We start from the raw sequence: 19,961 nt of genomic DNA, 5'->3' as shown, positions 1-19,961 counted from the left end.
AGAGAGATGGACTCTGGGGAGAGGTTGTGGGATGGGCCTAAGGATTTGAGTAGTGACTGGAGATCCTGCTGGATTGCTGGAATGGGATCACTGTGGCATGGTTTGTAGGTGGAAGCATCTGACAGCTGACGGAGTCCTTCTGCCATGTAATCTTTGCGGTTCAAAACTACGGTGGTGGAGCCTTTGTCTACAGGTAGGATTATAAGATCGGGATCACTTTTTCTGCGGATGTAAGGTTAGTATGCATGCTGAGGGATTTGGGGAATGATGGTGAGGCAAGGTTCGAGGATAAGAAATTCTGGAAAGTTAACAGGGGGTGGTTTGGAGGCAGTGGGGGTGGATCATGGTTGGATGGAGGAGTGAACTGAGTTAGGCAAGGTTCAATGTTGGTCTTTAGTTGAGTCTGATTGGTCGGGTTGGTGGTGAAAAAGTGTTTCCACTGTAGGGACTGGGAGAAGGAGAGAAGGTCTTTAACTAGTCCTGCATGGTTGGATTTGGGAGTGGGGCAGAAGGTGAGGCCTTTGGAAAAGACTGATATTTCTGTGGGACTAAGGCTTCTGGAGGAAAGGTTCATGACTGTGTTGCAGGTCTGTTTAGGATTTGAGTTCTGTTTGGTGGTGGGAGGGAGATTTGGAGGGTGGGATAAGTGCAGTAGGTCTACGAGACAAGGTTTGTCAGCTATGAGGGGGCGTGGGGGAGGTTTGGAGGTTGTAGAAGTGGTGGACAGTGGTGCTCCGAGGTGGGAGTAGGAACTGAGCAGGATGGAGAGCTTTTTGAGGTGGCGTTGTGCATATTGCTCAAGTTCCTGGAGGGCAAGAGTTTCAGTGTGTGTTATGGGTTCCAGGAATCTGGGGTTACATAGCAAGAGAATTTTGCAGATGGAGAGAAGGTACTGCAAGGAGGATCGGGCTTTGTTGATATGGTTTTGCAGGACTATGTTGGTGAGGGCTAAGGATTGGCGGAATCTGAACAGGTGGAGGTCAGATATGGGTAGTTTGATGGTAAGGCCATTAGGGGAGATTTCAAGAAATGTTTCCTTATCCCTAGCCAGATCCCAGTCCCACATACTGTTCCTGCGTTGTTGCTTGGCTTATGAAATCCCCCCTAATGGGAGGACGTTTCTGCAGATGTAGAATGAAACAAAGTGTGATCTATGAGGTGTTCGAACCTCATGAGTAAACAAAATGTGAACTATGAGGTTTTCATCGTAACTTGCAGCTTAGCGAGCTGCATAATCTTCATGATCTAATTTGTGAAACACCAGAATGTGGTATACTTTTTTCTTTAACATAAAGTGTAAAATTTTCAAAATCGTTGGTTTTGCCACATCTAACACATTGCTTAAATGACGAGTTGATGCAATCAGTATGTTGCGCCATTTCTAATTTAATTGACATTGAAGTTAGCCAATCAGGTCAGTGCACATGGGAATTCAAGCAGATTGCCAGAGACAGTGTTTCCTCAAAGAAACAAACACAGCTTTTGCTCACCTAGCTTAAATTTATCACTTCCAAAGAAGGCACATTTTAACTGATAATGAGCATTTGAGGAAATGGTAACTCATGGAACCACCAATCTCTGTGAATTACTGCATGTTAGTGCTTACAAGTTCTTCAGTATGAATGCACAATGATATAATTGACTAATGTCAATGCTAATTAAATTGGAAGGGGGAACATGTCGAATTTTTTCTTAACAATTATTTCTCAACACAACCTACCCTGATACACCCTTGAAGGCTTTTGAGACTTTCTGACCTCCCTGTATACATTAAGTCACAGATGATAGACACAATTAAATTTCAGATATAATCACAATTAACATGATAAATAATTCCAATAGATAAACTGTTGTTGTTGTGTTGTTGTGGTCTTCAGTCCTGAGACTGGTTTGATGCAGCTCTCCATGCTACTCTATCCTGTGCAAGCTTCTTCATCTCCCAGTACCTACTGCAACCTACATCCTTCTGAATCTGCTTAGTGTATTCATCTCTTGGTCTGCCCCTACGATTTTTACCCTCCACGCTGCCCTCCAATACTAAATTGGTGATCCCTTGATGCCTCAGAACATGTGCTACCAACCGATCCCTTCTTCTGGTCAAGTTGTGCCACAAACTCCTCTTCTCCCCAATCCTATTCAATACTTCCTCATTAGTTATGTGATCTACCCATCTAATCTTCAGCATTCTTCTGTTGCACCACATTTCGAAAGCTTCTATTCTCTTCTTGTCCAAACTATTTACCGTCCATGTTTCACTTCCATACATGGCTACACTCCATACAAATACTTTCAGAAATGACTTCCTGACACTTAAATCTATACTCGATGTTAACAAATTTCTCTTCTTCAGAAACACTTTCCTTGCCATTGCCAGTCTACATTTTATATCCTCTCTACTTCGACCATCATCAGTTATTTTGCTCCCCAAATAGCAAAACTCCTTTACTACTTTAAGTGTCTCATTTCCTAATCTAATACCCTCAACATCACCCGACTTAATTCGACTACATTCCATTATCCTTGTTTTGCTTTTGTTGATGTTCATCTTATATCCTCCCTTCAAGACCCCATCCATTCCGTTCAACTGCTCTTCCAAGTCCTTTGCTGTCTCTGACAGAATTACAATGTCATCGGCGAACCTCAAAGTTTTTATTTCTTCTCCATGGATTTTAATACCTACTCCGAATTTTTCTTTTGTTTCCTTTATTGCTTGCTCAATATACAGATTGAATAACATCGGGGAGAGGCTACAACCCTGTCTCACTCCTTTCCCAACCACTGCTTCCCTTTCATGCCCCTCGACTCTTATAACTGCCATCTGGTTTCTGTACAAATTGTAAATAGCCTTTCGCTCCCTGTATTTTACCCCTGCCACCTTTAGAATTTGAAAGAGAGTACTCCAGTCAACATTGTCAAAAGCTTTCTCTAAGTCTACAAATGCTAGAAACGTAGGTTTGCCTTTCCTTAATCTTTCTTCTAAGATAAGTCGTAAGGTCAGTATTGCCTCACGTGTTCCAGTATTTCTACGGAATCCAAACTGATCTTCCCTGAGGTCGGCTTCTACTAGATTTTCCATTCGTCTGTAAAGAATTCGTGTTAGTATTTTGCAGCTGTGGCTTATTAAACTGATTGTTCGGTAATTCTCACATCTGTCAACACCTGCTTTCTTTGGGATTGGAATTATTATATTCTTCTTGAAGTCTGAGGGTATTTCGCCTGTTTCATATATCTTGCTCACCAGATGAGTTTTGTCAGGACTGGCTCTCCCAAAGCCATCAGTAGTTCCAATGGAATGTTGTCTACTCCTGGGGCCTTGTTTCGATTCAGGTCTTTCAGTGCTCTGTCAAACTCTTCACGCAGTATCTTATCTCCCATTTCATCTTCATCCTCTTCCATTTCCATAATATTGTCCTCAAGTACATCGCCCTTATATAAACCCTCTATATACTCCTTCCACCTTTCTGCCTTCCCTTCTTTGCTTAGAACTGGGTTGCCATCTGAGCTCTTGATATTCATACAAGTGGTTCTCTTCTCTCCAAAGGTCTCTTTAATTTTCCTGTAGGCAGTATCTATCTTACCCCCAGTGAGGCAAGCCTCTACATCCTTACACTTGTCCTCTAGCCATCCATGCTTAGCCATTTTGCACTTCCTGTCGATCTCATTTTTGAGACGTTTGTATTCCTTTTTGCCTGCTTCATTTACTGCATTTTTATATTTTCTCCTTTCATCAATTAAATTCAATATTTCTTCTGTTACCCAAGGATTTCTACTAGCCCTCGTCTTTTTACCTACTTGATCCTCTGCTGCCTTCACTACTTCATCCCTCAAAGCTACCCATTCTTCTTCTACTGTATTTCTTTCCCCCATTCCTGTCAATTGTTCCCTTATGCTCTCCCTGAAACTCTGTACAACCTCTGGTTCTTTCAGTTTATCCAGGTCCCATCTCCTTAAATTCCCACCTTTTTGCAGTTTCTTCAGTTTTAATCTACAGATCATAACCAATAGATTGTGGTCAGAGTCCACATCTGCCCCTGGAAATGTCTTACAATTTAAAACCTGGTTCCTAAATCTCTGTCTTACCGTTATATAATCTATCTGATACCTTTTAGTATCTCCAGGGTTCTTCCATGTATACAACCTTCTATCATGATTCTTGAACCAAGTGTTAGCTATGATTAAGTTGTGCTCTGTGCAAAATTCTACCAGGTGGCTTCCTATTTCATTTCTTAGCCCCAATCCATATTCACCTACTACGTTTCCTTCTCTCCCTTTTCCTACACTCGAATTTCAGTCACCCATGACTATTAAATTTTCGTCTCCCTTCACTATCTGAATAATTTCTTTTATTTCATCATACATTTCTTCAATTTCTTCGTCATCTGCAGAGCTAGTTGGCATATAAACTTGTACTACTGTAGTAGGCGTGGGCTTCGTATCTATCTTGGCCACAATAATGCGTTCACTAAGCTGTTTGTAGTAGCTTACCCGCGTTCCTATTTTCCTATTCATTATTAAACCTACTCCTGCATTACCCCTATTTGACTTTGTGTTTATAACCCTGTAGTCACCTGACCAGAAGTCTTGTTCCTCCTGCCATCGAACTTCACTAATTCCCACTATATCTAACTTTAACCTATCCATTTCCCTTTTCAAATTTTCTAACCTACCTGCCCGATTAAGGGACCTGACATTCCACGCTCTGATCCGTAGAACGCCAGTTTTCTTTCTCCTGATAACGACATCCTCTTGAGTAGTCCCCGCCCGGAGATCCGAATGGGGGACTATTTTACCTCCGGAATATTTTACCCAAGAGGACGCCATCATCATTTAATCATACAGTAAAGCTGCATGCCCTCGGGAAAAATTACGACCGTAGTTTCCTCTTGCTTTCGGCCGTTCGCAGTACCAGCACAGCAAGGCCGTTTTGATTATTGTTACAAGGCCAGATCAGTCAATCATCCAGACTGTTGCCCTTGCAACTACTGAAAAGGCTGCTGCCCCTCTTCAGGAACCACACGTTTGTCTGGCCTCTCAACAGATACCCCTCCGTTGTGGTTGTACCTACGGTACGGCTATCTGTATCGCTGAGGCACGCAAGCCTCCCCACCAACAGCAAGGTCCATGGTTCATGGGGGGGATAAACTACATCCATTAAATATATATTTCATTCTTTGGAAGCACTCATTAATCATTAATGTTTATTCATATTTCCAGAAAGACTGCATTGTAGTTCCATCATTGGCCATTATTTATGCACAAGTGGTTGAAAGTGATTTTGCAAATGGATGGAACAAGTTGAGTGACTGGTTCGAAAATGGTGTAAGCATACAAACACCTAAACGCCATGCTACCTGTCCAGGAGCCGCAGCTGTGCATGATATACAACTGAGCCAGTTTTCACAGAAAGAATTCACAACTATAGTTGCACCGACACGTGTATTGAGGTAAGACAGAGAAAGACAAAAGTCACCATAATTGCTTAAAGGGATTTTATTGTTGCATAATTATCCACATCAAGCTACTTATAAGATTGTGTGTTTCATAATCTCTGTAAGTTAACTTTATTGTGCAGTTGACTGTTACCTGTTTCATTTGGTGTTAAGGTATAAATGTGTTCTTTAGTGACCACAGATCTTGGATGTCTAATTATGACTAATTATCTGAATTTAAAGTAAGTCTGACAATATTAATGGTGGAAGAAAAGCATCTACTTTCCAGCCCCAACCATGAAACAGAAGTAACAAAAATAGGGATGACAGACCCATAAGTAGAAAACATGTCTAACCTTCAAGTTTCATGGAAAGGTACATAAACAAAGAGTTAATTATTGTAATACAGGTTTTTGAAGTTGAATTCTCCCTCAGAAAACACTGCTATAGCATAGCCACACAGAGCTACATCCCCAGTGTGTGACAGTTCGGCCAATAGAGATGTGAGGAAAATTCATGTTCAGCATAAAGGAAGTGGGGTGGGGGTCGTGCAAAACACTTAAACTATCTGATGGAGTAAATTACAACCAAATTAAATCATGCTTTTATAAGTACAGGCAAGTATGTATAACTTCCAGAAGATGGTATTCTAAGTCACATCCAGCTGTGAGGAACAGGCGACGAGGAAACTTTAATTCATTTAAGTCCTTGAAGAGTGGAGACTCATGAGGATATGAAGAAAAATTAAGTGCTTATGAGAAGAGAAGTATATTTTGTCTCAGGAGCACATGTAGTTTGTTGTCAGACTTGTAATCTGGATTAGTGAAGGCGGCAGAACAGAAAATGCAATGTATTATTTTGCAGAGCAAAATGATAGGTTGACTGTAGTTACTCTCTTTATTTTATCATGCTGACCATACAACATTTTTTCCTAACATGAAACATTATGAAATTAGCCAAAAAAGTCATCAGTGATTCATTTCATACTTTGTGAACAGTGAGCAGAATGTCATTCTCCAGCATAATCAAATAGGAAACATGACTGAATCTGATGTAAAATGAAAGTATTTCAGGCTTCTATTCTAATTTCATTGGTTTTCTTAATATATGTCAGTGACCTACCACAATCACAACAGACAATTCCAAAATGTTTATTTTTGCAAGTAACATGTTAGTGTGAAAAACATGAAATGGAAACTAATTGATGGGCTAAAAAGGGCTGTAGGTAGCATTAATTCATGACTTATGAATGAGGAATATAACTGCAGCAAGATCCAATCCATAGTCTCTGCCACTGAACTCTCATAATAGGGGAGTGCTAGTACCATAGCATGATTAAATAATCAATGCAGTTAAACATGTTATTTTCTTAGGATTGAAGACAGAAGAGAAGCTGCCTTGCACATCACACACTTGAGGAGCTTTTACAGAAACTGAAAGCTGTCAGCTTCACTTATGAGAATGTTGTACAATATCATTGACTTAGAAATGCAAAAGACTGTTGATATTTCTTATTTTTTGCCTTGTTATTTCTTATGATAACCATGTTCTGTGCCAATTCTGTGCATTCACAGTGACTATTTTTAACCCTGAAAAGAATAGTCAGGGCATTGTTCAAATGTCTTGAAAGTTTAACTCTGCCTTTTTTTTGTATGTATGTTCAATCATTGTATTTGTAATTAATAATATCTAGTGTAAGGAGTAATTCTCATTCTGCCAGAGGCATTATCAAAAAGGACAGACTGGACAGAGGTTCAGGGCACCCTTTTAACCTTGAATTGAGAAACTGCCCCTGAAAGGCAGAAGAATCAGCAATGATCAACAGCATGAGGATGCAGAAGACAGTGGAAACCACTGTCTGCATGGGGCCCCAAAAAGGAATGTGACTATGAGAAAAAGATTGAATCACCATTGGAAGGGTAATGTCTTATGAGTGTGGAATGTTGGAAGTCAGAATACGACAGGAAAGCTAGAAAATCTGAAAAGAGAAATGCAAAGGTTCAATCTAGTTTTAGTGGGGACAGTGGAGTAAAATGTAAAGAAGATAAAGATTTGAGTTCAGATGAATATAGGGGAATATCAACAGCAGCAGAAACTAATGTAAGGGTGAAGGATTTGTCATGAATAAGTTGATAAGACAGAGAGAGAGAGAGAGAGAGAGAGAGAGAGAGATAATGTGAACAGTTCAGTGATAGCATTATTCGTATCAGAACTGACAGCAAACTAAAACCAACAACAATAGTTTAGTTGTACATGGCAACATCACAAAGCAGAAGATACGCGTTAGAGGAAGAGTATAAGGTACTGAAAATAATATGAGGTGCTGAGAACCATAAGGGCCCAAAAGCACATTCAGTCAGGCCCATTTGAAACTGAATATCTACATCTAGACTCTCCAAACCACTGTGAAGTGTGTGGCAGACAGTAAGTCTCCTTGTACCAGTTATTAGGATATCTTTCCACTCCTTTAACATATGGCATGCAGGACGAATGGTTGTTCAAATGCTTCTGTGTGTGCTGTAATTATTCTGATATTGTCCATATGATCCATATGTGAGTGATATCCAGGGGATTGTAGTATATTCCTAGAGTCATCGTGTAAAGCCAGTTCTTGAAACTTCGTTAGTAGATTTTCTCAGGATAGTTTACCTTTATTTTCAGGAGTCTTCCAGTTCAGTTTTTTCAGCATCTCTGTTGCGCTGTCCCACAGGTCAAACCTGTGACCTTTTGTGATGCCCTTCTCTGTATATGTTCAGTATCCCCTGTTAGTCCTATCTGGTACAAGTCCCATACATTTGAGCAATATTCTAGAAACGGTAGCATGAGTGATTTGTAAGCAATCTCCTTTGCAGACTAACTGCACTTTCCCAGTAATCTACGAATAACCAGAAGTCTACCACCTGCTACACCCACGACTGAGCCAATGTGATCATTCCATTTCATATGCCCACAAGATGTTACACCCGGATGTTTGTATGAGTTGTCTGATTTGAACAGTGACTCATTGATATTATAGTTTTATGTTTTTTCATTTTGTGAAGTGTACAGTTTTAAATTTTTGAACTTCAAATTTACATTTTTGAAGTTGCCAATCTTTTCACCACTTTGGAATCTTATCAATATCTGACTGAATATTTACATAGCTTCTTTCAGAGAGTACTTCATTATAGGTAACTGCGCCATCTGCAAAAAGTCAGGTTACTATTAGTTATGTCCACAACATCAACAGCAAGGGTACCAACAAACTTCCATGGGGAACACTCAAAGTTGCTTCTGCATTTGATGATGACACACTATTCAAGACAACATGCTGTGTCCTTCCTACCAAAAAGTCTTCAGAAGAGTCACAAATTTCACTTGCTACCACATATGATCAATAAGTCTGGGTGTGGTACTAGTCAAATTCTTCTCTGAAATCAAGAAATACTGCATCTGCCTGACTTGGTCCAAAGCCTTCAGTATGTCATGTGACAAAAGTGCAAGTTGGGTTTCACATGATTGATGTTTTCAGAATGCATGCCGGTTGGCATGGAGGAGATTCTGTTTGAGATACCTCATTATGTTTGAGTTCAGAATATGTTCTAAGATTCTCCAACAAATTGATGCCAAAGATATTGTATCTTAGTTTTATAGATGACTTCTACTATCCTTCTTGTAGACAGGTACGACCTGTGCTTTCTTCCAACCTACTGGGCACTGGCGCCAACCCCCTCCATCCCCAAGGGATCTATGATAGAGTATAGATTACAGTTAGAAGAGGGGCTAACTCAGCCACAACTTGATTGTAGAGAGAGATTCCGTCGGGCTCTGGAGCTTTGTTCAATTTTAACAATTTCAGTGCTACAAGGATTAAATTGGCACAATTCTCCTGTGTTTTCCTTGGTAAAGGAACACTTGAAAACAGAGTTAAGCATTCCAGCTTTCACTTTGCTACCTTCAATTTCAGTTCCTGTCTCATTCGCCATGGACTGGACACTATCAGTTGACAATATTCAGCTGTGGTAGTCATTGAAGGCTTCACACATTGCTTTCTTGACAGCCAAATGTGTTTCATTCAGCATCTATTTATCTATAGACCTATGCTTTGTTTTGCACCTATTATGCAGTAGTCTCTGTTTGTTTAGAAGTTTATTTACTGTGACTATATCATGGAGGGTCCCTTCCATTATGAACTATTCTACTGAGTACATATCTATCCAGTGCATGGTCAACTATTCTTTTAAACTTGCACAATAGTTCCTCTACATGTTCCTGCCCTGTACTGAAAGTTCAAGTACCTCATTGAGATATGACACAACTGATTTTTTTTATCTATTTTACTAAACTGATATATCTTTCTCCTTGTTTTAGTTTTCCTTTGTACATTGGTAATTATTGTTGCCACAGTTGCGCCATGATCTCTTATACCAGTTTCAGTTTCAGAGAAGGCATTTAGTAATATTCTGCAGGATGTCTTATCATGCCCACCACTAACAAAACTAATTTCCTCAGTGGATTATTATATGATTAAAGTCTCCATCAATCATGACAGTATGATTGGGGAACTGAGGTTGTCTCTGAAGTTTTTGGTTACGTCAGCCTGTTGGACAATAGAAGAAACCAATTACCATTTTACCACCACCCCTGATACTACTGATTATTGCCCAAACAGTCTCACATGCAGCTTCAATTTCTTCCAGAGAAATTGGTGTGACAGCTTTTCATGAATGTTCATGTGTACAGCGTGGGCCTACAGCACAGATAAACCTGACTCACAATAAGATCAACAAATGCTAGAAACATTCATACATACTACAATCTCAAAATGGACGACAGTGTGCTTGAGGTCCTTATGGTTCTCAGCACCTCATATAATTCAGTATGCAAAGGGATGTCAAGATTTGCAAGAGGTATTTACTGATGACATGTAGTGGTTCTAACAAAAGAGACAAGTGAAATGGTACCACAGGCATACTGATTTAAGAAACATGTTGAAAACTTACTGAATCATGGCATTCCAACAGCAGTGATAACACAGATGGGGGCCTCTGAACCATTAGAGGAAAAAAATTGGTAATGTACTAAAGACCCTCAAGAAAAACAAGGCTCCAGGAGATAGTGGTATCACAGCTGAGATTCTCTGTTTCGGATGTGAAACATTGTTGGATGCTTTGAAGCTGTTAATATCTACCATTTGGACAGCGGAAGTAATTGCTGAAGAATGGAAGGGAGCAATTATGTGTTTCATCTTCAAGAAGAGTGATGCTGAGGGATTTCATTACTTCAAGCTGCTTATAAAGTCTGAACAAAGCTGCTGCTAAACTGCATGACACCATTAGCTGAAGCAGTTATTGGTCACTATCAATGTGGCTTTGTGCCTGGATGGTCAACTCCTGACCACCTTGAGGCAGCTGATAGAAAAGTTTTACAAGTTTGACCAGGTATTACATCTCATGTTCATTGATTTTTGATAAGCTTATGACAGCAATGACCGCTCCATGTTATGGAAAATGTTACAGGAGTTTCACATCCCATCGAAATACATCTGACTAATTGCAACTTGCTACTCTCAGTCAACTGGTCAAGTGTGGTTAGGCAGCCATTGCCACCATTCAGTATATGAAATGGATTGAGACAAGCCGACCCATTGGCACAAATACTGTTCAACTTGGCCTTACAAGAAGTAATCTGTGACACTTATTGAATAGCAAAAAAGGAGATAATGGGAGCAGACACAATCCCGGAATGTGCTGATGATGTAGGGAGTCCTGGTGACACCCTGGAGCAGGTATGCGCTGACACTTCCTGATTTCTCTACACTGCAAAGAAAATTGTGATGGAGGTGAATGAGGATAGAACCAAATATCTCATTGTATCAAACCGTCAAGCTCTCCTTCCTTCTGTTCTGTTTGATGGGCGTACCTTTGAATAAGTTCAATAATTCAAGTACCTGGATTCTGTACTGACTTAAGTGAAGTGACAAAAGAATTGCATCAGTGAATAGTAAATAACAATCACATTTTCTTTATGCTGAACAGTTTATTCAAGTTATGACTGATATCACAGAAGAACAAGATCCAACTGTACATGACACTAGTAGTATAACCGGTACTTTTATGTGGTTGTGAAACCTCGGCGACATCAGCAACAGAAGCAGCAATGTGTTCCTGTGAATGGAAGGCACTTTGAAATATCTATGGACCTGTCTACAGTACCATAGAGGGTAAATGTGAATGAAGAACAAAAGAAGACCTATACCAGTGGTTTTGAAATCCACACATTGACTAAATATTAGGGCATAAGAGGCTAAAGTGGATGGGCCACATCCTTCAAGCTGATAGATCCCTCCCATACTGAGTTCTCCATCCTCACCCTGCTGGGACCGAGCGAGGTAGTGCCGTGGCTAGCACATTGGACTCACATTCCGGAGGACGGTGGTTCAAACCCATTTCCAGTCATCTTGATATAGATTTTCCGTGATTTCCCTAAATCTCTTCAGGAAAATGCCGGGATGGTTCCTGTGAAAGGAGATGGCTGATTTCCTTCTCCATCCTTGACACGGTCCAAGCTTGTGTTCTGTCTCTTATGACCTCAATGTCAATGAGATGTTAAACTCAATATTCATTTCTTCAACCTGCTGGAAAACAGCCAAGGGGATGTCCAAGGACACAATGAACAATGAAAGGATTGATATTAGCAATCCTTACAAAAGTGGAGCTGACAGTGGTGGATGATGAAGCTAGAGACAGGCAACGGTAGATTAACATCTGCAATAGATACTTCCTCTGTAAAACTGTCTGACCTCTTTTTTTATTGTGCTTTTTATAATGTGTTCTTTTATATTTTTTTTAATAGAATGATGTTTTGTCTCCCATCATAGAGTGGTTAATTGATTTGTCTTTCCATTGTAGGTCTTAAAGGCATGTTGAGTGCAATAAATGATGATGTAAATGAAGATGGTAATCTAATAATTGTGGGTGAGTGGAACACTTTCGTAGGGGTAGGAACAGAAGACAGAGTTATGGGGTAATATGACCTCAGTAGTAAGACTGAGAGATGAGAAAGGCTAACTGAGTTCCGCAATCAATTTCAGCTAGGAATAGCAAATACAGTGATCAAGAATCACAGAAAGATGAGTTATTTTTGGAAAAGGTCTGGAGACACAGATATATTCCAGTTGTATTATGTGTTGCCAGATGCAGATTCTGAAATCGGACATTGGTTTGTAAGGGATACCGAGGACCTGATGTAGACTCGGATCACAATTTAGTGAAGATGAGGAGTAGATTGAAGTTTAAGAGAATCGTCAAGAAGAATCAAAGTGGAAAGAAGTAGGATACTGAGGTCCTGAGGAAGGATGATGCACATTTGAAGTTCTCTAAGGCTGTGGATACACATTAATGTGACCACCTGTCAAAAGCCTGAATAACAACCTTCTGCAGCATGGACTGCTGCAAGATGTGCAGGAAGAGAGTCATTGTGGTTCTGGAAGGCACTGACAGGGATGCGGGGTCGTGGCAGCTCCAGTGCTGTAGTCAGCTCTGTTGAGTATCCACGGCACTAACAGCTTGATCTTGGTGGTCCCACAGATTCTTGATTGGGATTAAATCTGGGGAGTTTGGTGGACAGGGCAGTACAGTAAACACGTCCTGGTGCTCTGTGAACTGTGCATTTACGCTACTAGCACTGTACCATATCATACTGTCCTTCTGGTAGGTACTATTGTGTCAAGGAAAAACAAACTGCATGTAGGGGTGTACACAGTCCCCAAGGATAGATGCGTACTTATGTTGATCCACTGTGCCTTCCAGAATGATGCAATTACCCAGAGAATGCTACGAAAACATTCCCCAGACTGTAACACTCCCTCCTCTGACCTGGACCATTACACCGATTGTTGCAGGGTGCTCGCTCTTAGACATTTCCTACTGTACATGCCAAAGCCATCCGACCAGTAGAGCATAAAAGATGATTCATCTGCAAAGGGCACCTGTCACCACTCAGTGGATGTCCAGTTGCAGTATTGACATGCAAATTCCAGCCACCATTGCTGATGAACAGCAGTCAGCATGGGTGCATGCACCAGGCAACTGCTGTGGAGATTCGTTTGCAGCAATGTTCGTGGAATGGCCATTGAGTAGACATTGTGGATAACCTCTTGCTTCATCTGGGCAACGAGTTGCTCAACAGTTGCATGCCTATTCACCCACACACATCTGCACAGCTGTCATTCGCCTCTGTCATCTATGACCCATGGTGCACCACAGATTGTCTCAGATAGCATTATTTTGCCATGCATTGTATACTTCAATGAAAGTAGCATGTGAACAGTTTACAAACATTCCTGTTTTGGAAATTCTTCCACCTTTTGTCCAAAAGCCAATGATTGTGCCCTTTTGGACATCAGATAAATTGCTCCATTTCCACATTGTGATGACTGCACTGTTTTTCACATCCACCCAACATGTTTTATATACCCTCCACTGCTAGAAGTTAATGAACACTAATCAGCAATTCAGTTAAAGAGGAATGGACATAACTAAAAAGAACATTCACCAAAGTAGAATAGACAACTATAGGTACAAGGAAGGCAACCACAAATAAACCTCCAGCAACAGAAGAAATACTTCAACTGATCAATGAAATGAGGTGGTACAGAAAAGTTTGGAAAAAGGCAAGAATATCACAACATAAGTCACTTATGATTTAAATAAATAGGAAATTCAGGAAAGCTAAGGCAAAATGGGTGCAGGAAAAAATGCAACAAAATTAAAAAAGAAATGCTTGACAGAAGGACTGATTCAACATGTAGAAAAGTTGAAACAACTTTATGTGAAATTGAAAACAGAGGCCTCTATATTAAGAGCGCAAGAGGAATTCCACTGTTAAGTGCAGAGCAGAAAGTGAATAGATGTAAAAAAAAAAAAAAAAAAAAAAAAAAAAAAAGACTGGCTGATGATGTGATAGAAGAAGTTGTGTGAATCAATATCGAAGACTTTGGAGATCCAGTATAAGTGTCAAAGTTTAACAGAGCTTTGGAAGATTTGCGGTCAAACAAGGTGAAAGGCACGGGCAACATGCCTTCGGAATTTCTAAAATCATCGGTGGGAAGTGGTTTTATTAACTGTTGAAGTTGGTGTGTGGATTCTACACACCTGGAAATTGAAATAAGTACACCGTGAATTCATTGTCCCAGGAAGGGGAAACTTTATTGACACATTCCTGGGGTCAGATACATCACATGATCACACTGACAGAACCACAGGCACATAGACACAGGCAACAGAGCATGCACAATGTCGGCACTAGTACAGTGTATATCCACCTTTCGCAGCAATGCAGGCTGCTATTCTCCCATGGAGACGATCATAGAGATGCTGGATGTAGTCCTGTGGAACGGCTTGCCATGCCATTTCCACCTGGTGCCTCAGTTGGACCAGCGTTCGTGCTGGACGTGCAGACCGCGTGAGACGACGCTTCATCCAGTCCCAAACATGCTCAATGGGGGACAGATCCGGAGATCTTGCTGGCCAGGGTAGTTGACTTACACCTTCTAGAGCACGTTGGGTGGCACAGGATACATGCGGACGTGCATTGTCCTGTTGGAACAGCAAGTTCCCTTGCCGGTCTAGGAATGGTAGAACGATGGGTTCGATGACGGTTTGGATGTACCGTGCACTATTCAGTGTCCCCTCGACGATCACCAGTGGTGTACGGCCAGTGTAGGAGATCGCTCCCCACACCATGATGCCGGGTGTTGGCCCTGTGTGCCTCGGTCGTATGCAGTCCTGATTGTGGCGCTCACCTGCACGGCGCCAAACACGCATACGACCATCATTGGCACCAAGGCAGAAGTGACTCTCATCGCTGAAGATGACACATCTCCATTCGTCCCTCCATTCACGCCTGTCGCGACACCACTGGAGGCGGGCTGCACGATGTTGGGGCGTGAGCGGAAGACGGCCTAACGGTGTGCGGGACCGTAGCCCAGCTTCATGGAGACGGTTGCGAATGGTCCTCGCCGATACCCCAGGAGCAACAGTGTCCCTAATTTGCTGGGAAGTGGCGGTGCGGTCCCCTACGGCACTGCGTAGGATCCTACGGTCTTGGCGTGCATCCGTGCGTCGCTGCGGTCCGGTCCCAGGTTGACAGGCACGTGCACCTTCCGCCGACCACTGGCGACAACATCGATGTACTGTGGAGACCTCACGCCCCACGTGTTGAGCAATTCAGCGGTACGTCCACCCGGCCTCCCGCATGCCCACTATACGCCCTCGCTCAAAGTCCGTCAACTGCACATACAGTTCACGTCCACGCTGTCGTGGCATGCTACCAGTGTTAAAGACTGCGATGGAGCTCCGTATGCCACGGCAAACTGGCTGACACTGACGGCGGCGGTGCACAAATGCTGCGCAGCTAGCGCCATTCGACGGCCAACACCGCGGTTCCTGGTGTGTCCGCTGTGCCGTGCGTGTGATCATTGCTTGTACAGCCCTCTCACAGTGTCCGGAGCAAGTATGGTGGGTCTGACACACTGGTGTCAATGTGTTCTTTTTTCCATTTCCAGGAGTGTATAATACTGGAGACATACCATCAGACTTTCCGAAAAAATGTCATCCTCACAGTCCCAAAGATAGCAATGGCAGATAAATGAAAGAAGTGCTGCACAGTCAGTTTAACAGCTTATGCATCCATGTTGCTAACAAGAAAAGTATACCGAAAATGGAATAGAAAATTGAGGATCTGTTAGGTGATAATCAGCATGGCTTTAGAAAAGGGAAAATACCGGAGAGGTAGTTCTGATGATGCACTTGATAATGAAAGCAAGATTCAAGAAAAATCGAGATGTTCATGGGATTCATTGACCTAGAAAAAGGGTCCTACAGTGTTCAACATTGCAACATGTTTCAGGTTCTCGAGAAAATAAGTGCAAACTACAGGGAAAGACGTCTAATACTGAACCTAGGGGCAACAATATGAATGGAAGACCAAGAATGAAGCACTTGGATTAGATAGGTGTAAGACAGGGATGTAGTCTTTTGCCCTTACTGTTCAATCTGTACATTGGAGAAGTAATGAAAAAAAGAAAAGAATGGTTCTGGAGTGGAATTAAAATTTAGGGTGAAAGGATATCAAAGGTAGCTGCTTTACTCAGTGAAAGTGAGGAATAACTGCAGGACGAGTGAAATGCAATGAACAGAGTAATGAGCAAACACTAAGAATTGAGAGTAAACTGCAGAAAGTCAAAAGTAATGAAGAGTAGCAAAAATGAGATTAACAATAATCTTAACATCAAAACTGGGTACCACAAAGTAGACTGCATCAATTCTACCACTTCGGAAGCAAAATGCCAGCTGAAGTAAGGAGGACATAAAAAGCAGACTAGTACAAGCAAAGAGGGCATTCCTGGCCAGAACCTAAGAGTATCAAGCGTCAGCCTTAATTTGACGAAGAAATTTCTGAGACAGTGCATTTTGAGCAAGCATCGTAAAGAGGTGACTCATGGACTGTGGGGAAACTGAAAGAGAAGAAAAACAAAATATTTGAGATTTTGTGCTACAGAATGATGTTGAAAATAAGATGAAGTAATAAGGTAACAACCAAGGACATTCTCAAGGAATAATTTCCATGTTACTTGAGAGAACTGTAAAAGGCAAAAACTGTCTTCTCCAGAAATACATGTAACCTGAAGACAACGTAACAGCAATAACTACAAGCCCAGAAACATGCATGTCCAAAATTGCATGTCATACAGAGACTAGACTCCCACAAAGAATAAAACTAGTACTCACCAAAATTTCACGTTGGAAATCACCAGCTAGTGAGGCGATCTGACGTTTGTGAAATGAAAATATGCTGTCAACACACATCACCGTTTACACTATTAAATATGCTGGTGCCTGTGATCAGGGCTTGTCAAGTAAGAATAGTTAAAATCCAGAAATAAAACCAATCGAATAAAATGATAGGCCATGATACAAGCTGCATGCTGACTGTTGGGAAATGATGAGTGTGAACACCAGGAAAACAAGGCAGGTAATGTGTACGCTGAGGTCGATGTATGCTTGCAGCACAAACAGCCAATAAGCTACCACAGTTACCACAAAATTAAGAAATGCAGCAATGAGAAATAAAGGAACATAAAGGACACTATTGCAAAGTAAAATGTGCTGACATACATTAAAACCCTTGTGAGACCACAAGTACATTATCATTTGAACAGTAATAAAGTTAATGCATAAACATGTTTTGATGAACATACATGACAATGAAAGAGACTAGGGCGTGGGTCATCATATAGTGAAAACCACACTGTAACTGTCTTCACAAAATATACAACAGAGAAATGAACACTTTTGCACAAATAATGTATATTAGAATTTTGAGGGATGATCAACTGGCAAAGGCTACAGGCAAGCAAGATGCAGCTAGCCATTCAGTAAACTTCCATCCTTGAACTCTAGATATTTAAAGATGTCTAGTTCTTCCCGAAGATCCAACTTTGGGCCTCCGAATTCTCTGTGCAAAAAACTGTCTTTTTCCAATTTTGTGGGGTATGGGTGTTTTTTATTTATCCTTTCATTGTAATTTGTTACTAGTTTTTACATGCTATTGTAGGCATTTGTTTTTTATTTGTTTTTATTTTTTTAACTTAAAATTAGCTCTTTATTTTTAAACTTTTTCTTTGTAATTTTTTAACCAATAATTTTTTTTAAAATTTCTGTTTCTTGATTCTTAGATGTTTATCTTTAAATTTTTATCTCAAATCTTGAAATCTGTAATGACTCATTCCATCACGTGGCCCCTTGGAACCAGAGAATAAAACATAAATCATGGTGGTACAATGTTGCTCCTGTAGAGGTGTCGTGGACCAAAGGAAAAGTGGAAGGGGAAATGCCTGTAGAATAGAAAAATATAATGAAGACGATGAATGATGATCTTAAGAAAATACTCCCATTCACAGTGACATTTTATAGTCTAGTGCTGCAATTGCAAATAAAGGCTAATTTCATCTATCTTAAGATGAAATTTCCTTTGTACTAGAGTGAGCTTGAGAAAGCAGAAATTGTAGGGGAAGACAGAGATCAAAATGTATAAACAAGTAATTGAGTATGCTTGGTGTAAGTGCTCCTCTAAGATAAGGGATTGGCACAGGAGAAGAAATCATGACAGATTAGATCAGAAGAATGAAGACTACCTCCATGCCCTTAATGATTGAAGACATCTCAATGGCACAGATCAAGGCATCTGAAACAGCAAATTGTTTATTTTAGACCCTCCATTAGATTTCTACTCAGAGGACTGTTACTAGATTTGGGAAAGGTAAAGCAGATTGATTGTATGGTGAGGGTTATCCATATTTGACACTTCAATTAAGACATTTTTGAAATCTCGTGATAGTTTCAAATCTGAAGAGAAAGACCTTGTTTAGTGCTGATATTGGAAGTTATCCCCAAATTTTTCAAATGAAGTTAGTATAAAAATTTCTCAATATACATTCCATATCATTTCTGAATTGAAAATGAAATGTCGTGTGGCTAGGGCCTCCCGTCGGGTAGACCGTTCACCTGGTGCAGGTCTTTCGATTTGACGCCATTTCGGCGACCTGCGCGTCGATGGGGATGAAATGATGATGATTAGGACAACACAACACCCAGTCCCTGAGCGGAGAAAATCTCCGACCCAGCCGGGAATCGAACCCGGGACCTTAGGATTGACATTCTGTCACGCTGACCACTCAGCTACCGAGGCCGGACATTTCTGAATTAAGACTTGAGGTTTTGAAAATATTTACCATATTTTTTTTCAGGAGCTCACCAACTGCTGGGACTGATGTATGGTACCGTGTCCCAGTAAGATGAAGCATGAGATAACATCTTTGTATTTACAAAAGATGTTTTATGTTCTTTTGTAATTCTATGTTCTGATTTTCTTAGTTTTTTGCATGTGATATAATGTTTACGGGTAGTTCAGTGCCTCGACATGCTGCAGATAGTATGCCCTATAGCACATGGAATGGTGGTCTGATGCAATGTTTACGTAATTTTTTGTTCAAAATTCCTCCACATAAAGGATGAGATACCACTAGACTATCTTTATCTTTCCATTAATTATTTCCTTTTCAATTGTGATCATATGTATAAATTTTTGACTGTGCACACCTAACAACTGCTTCTTTTCCTGCTGTGGTATTTTAAATACTGAACTGAGGAGGGTCACTCATTATTTAAGCACAGGACTTGGATCCAAGCAGAGCAGTGTTCAACCCTCCCCTTTTATACATCCAAGCTCAGCCTTCCCGTTGTTTCCCAAAACTGATTAAGGTGAATACTAGGGTGACTCATTGGAAGACAGTCAATTTTATTTCTCTTTGTTTTCCTATCTGGACTGGTGTCCATATCTAGAGATCTAGTTCAGATTTTATACTGAAAAGTATAGTTGGTTCCCACCATACAGCAGAGATGCTGAGTAGCAGAAGGGCACAACAAAAAGACTGTCTGAAAGTTAGCTTACAGCCAGCAAGGCCTCTGTCAAAAGTAGACAACATACGCA

The 19,961-nt window shown here is 40.9% G+C and overlaps 1 protein-coding gene across 2 annotated transcripts in view; it reads left to right on the top strand.

Annotated features, from left to right (window-relative positions):
- LOC126253708 (protein arginine N-methyltransferase 7-like) overlaps positions 1 to 19,961 on the top strand; it is a 124,374-nt gene that overhangs the window by 79,201 nt on the left and 25,212 nt on the right. For both annotated transcript variants that reach the window (XM_049955240.1, XM_049955241.1), the window contains one exon: positions 5,215 to 5,444. In XM_049955240.1, coding sequence (XP_049811197.1) covers positions 5,215 to 5,444 — 230 coding nt within the window. The remainder of the gene's footprint in view (positions 1 to 5,214; positions 5,445 to 19,961) is intronic.

This window comes from Schistocerca nitens, chromosome 4 (genome assembly GCF_023898315.1).
Source record: "Schistocerca nitens isolate TAMUIC-IGC-003100 chromosome 4, iqSchNite1.1, whole genome shotgun sequence".
In the NCBI taxonomy this organism is placed as follows: Eukaryota; Metazoa; Arthropoda; class Insecta; order Orthoptera; family Acrididae; genus Schistocerca; species Schistocerca nitens.
This window is presented reverse-complemented; position numbering and strand designations above follow the sequence as displayed.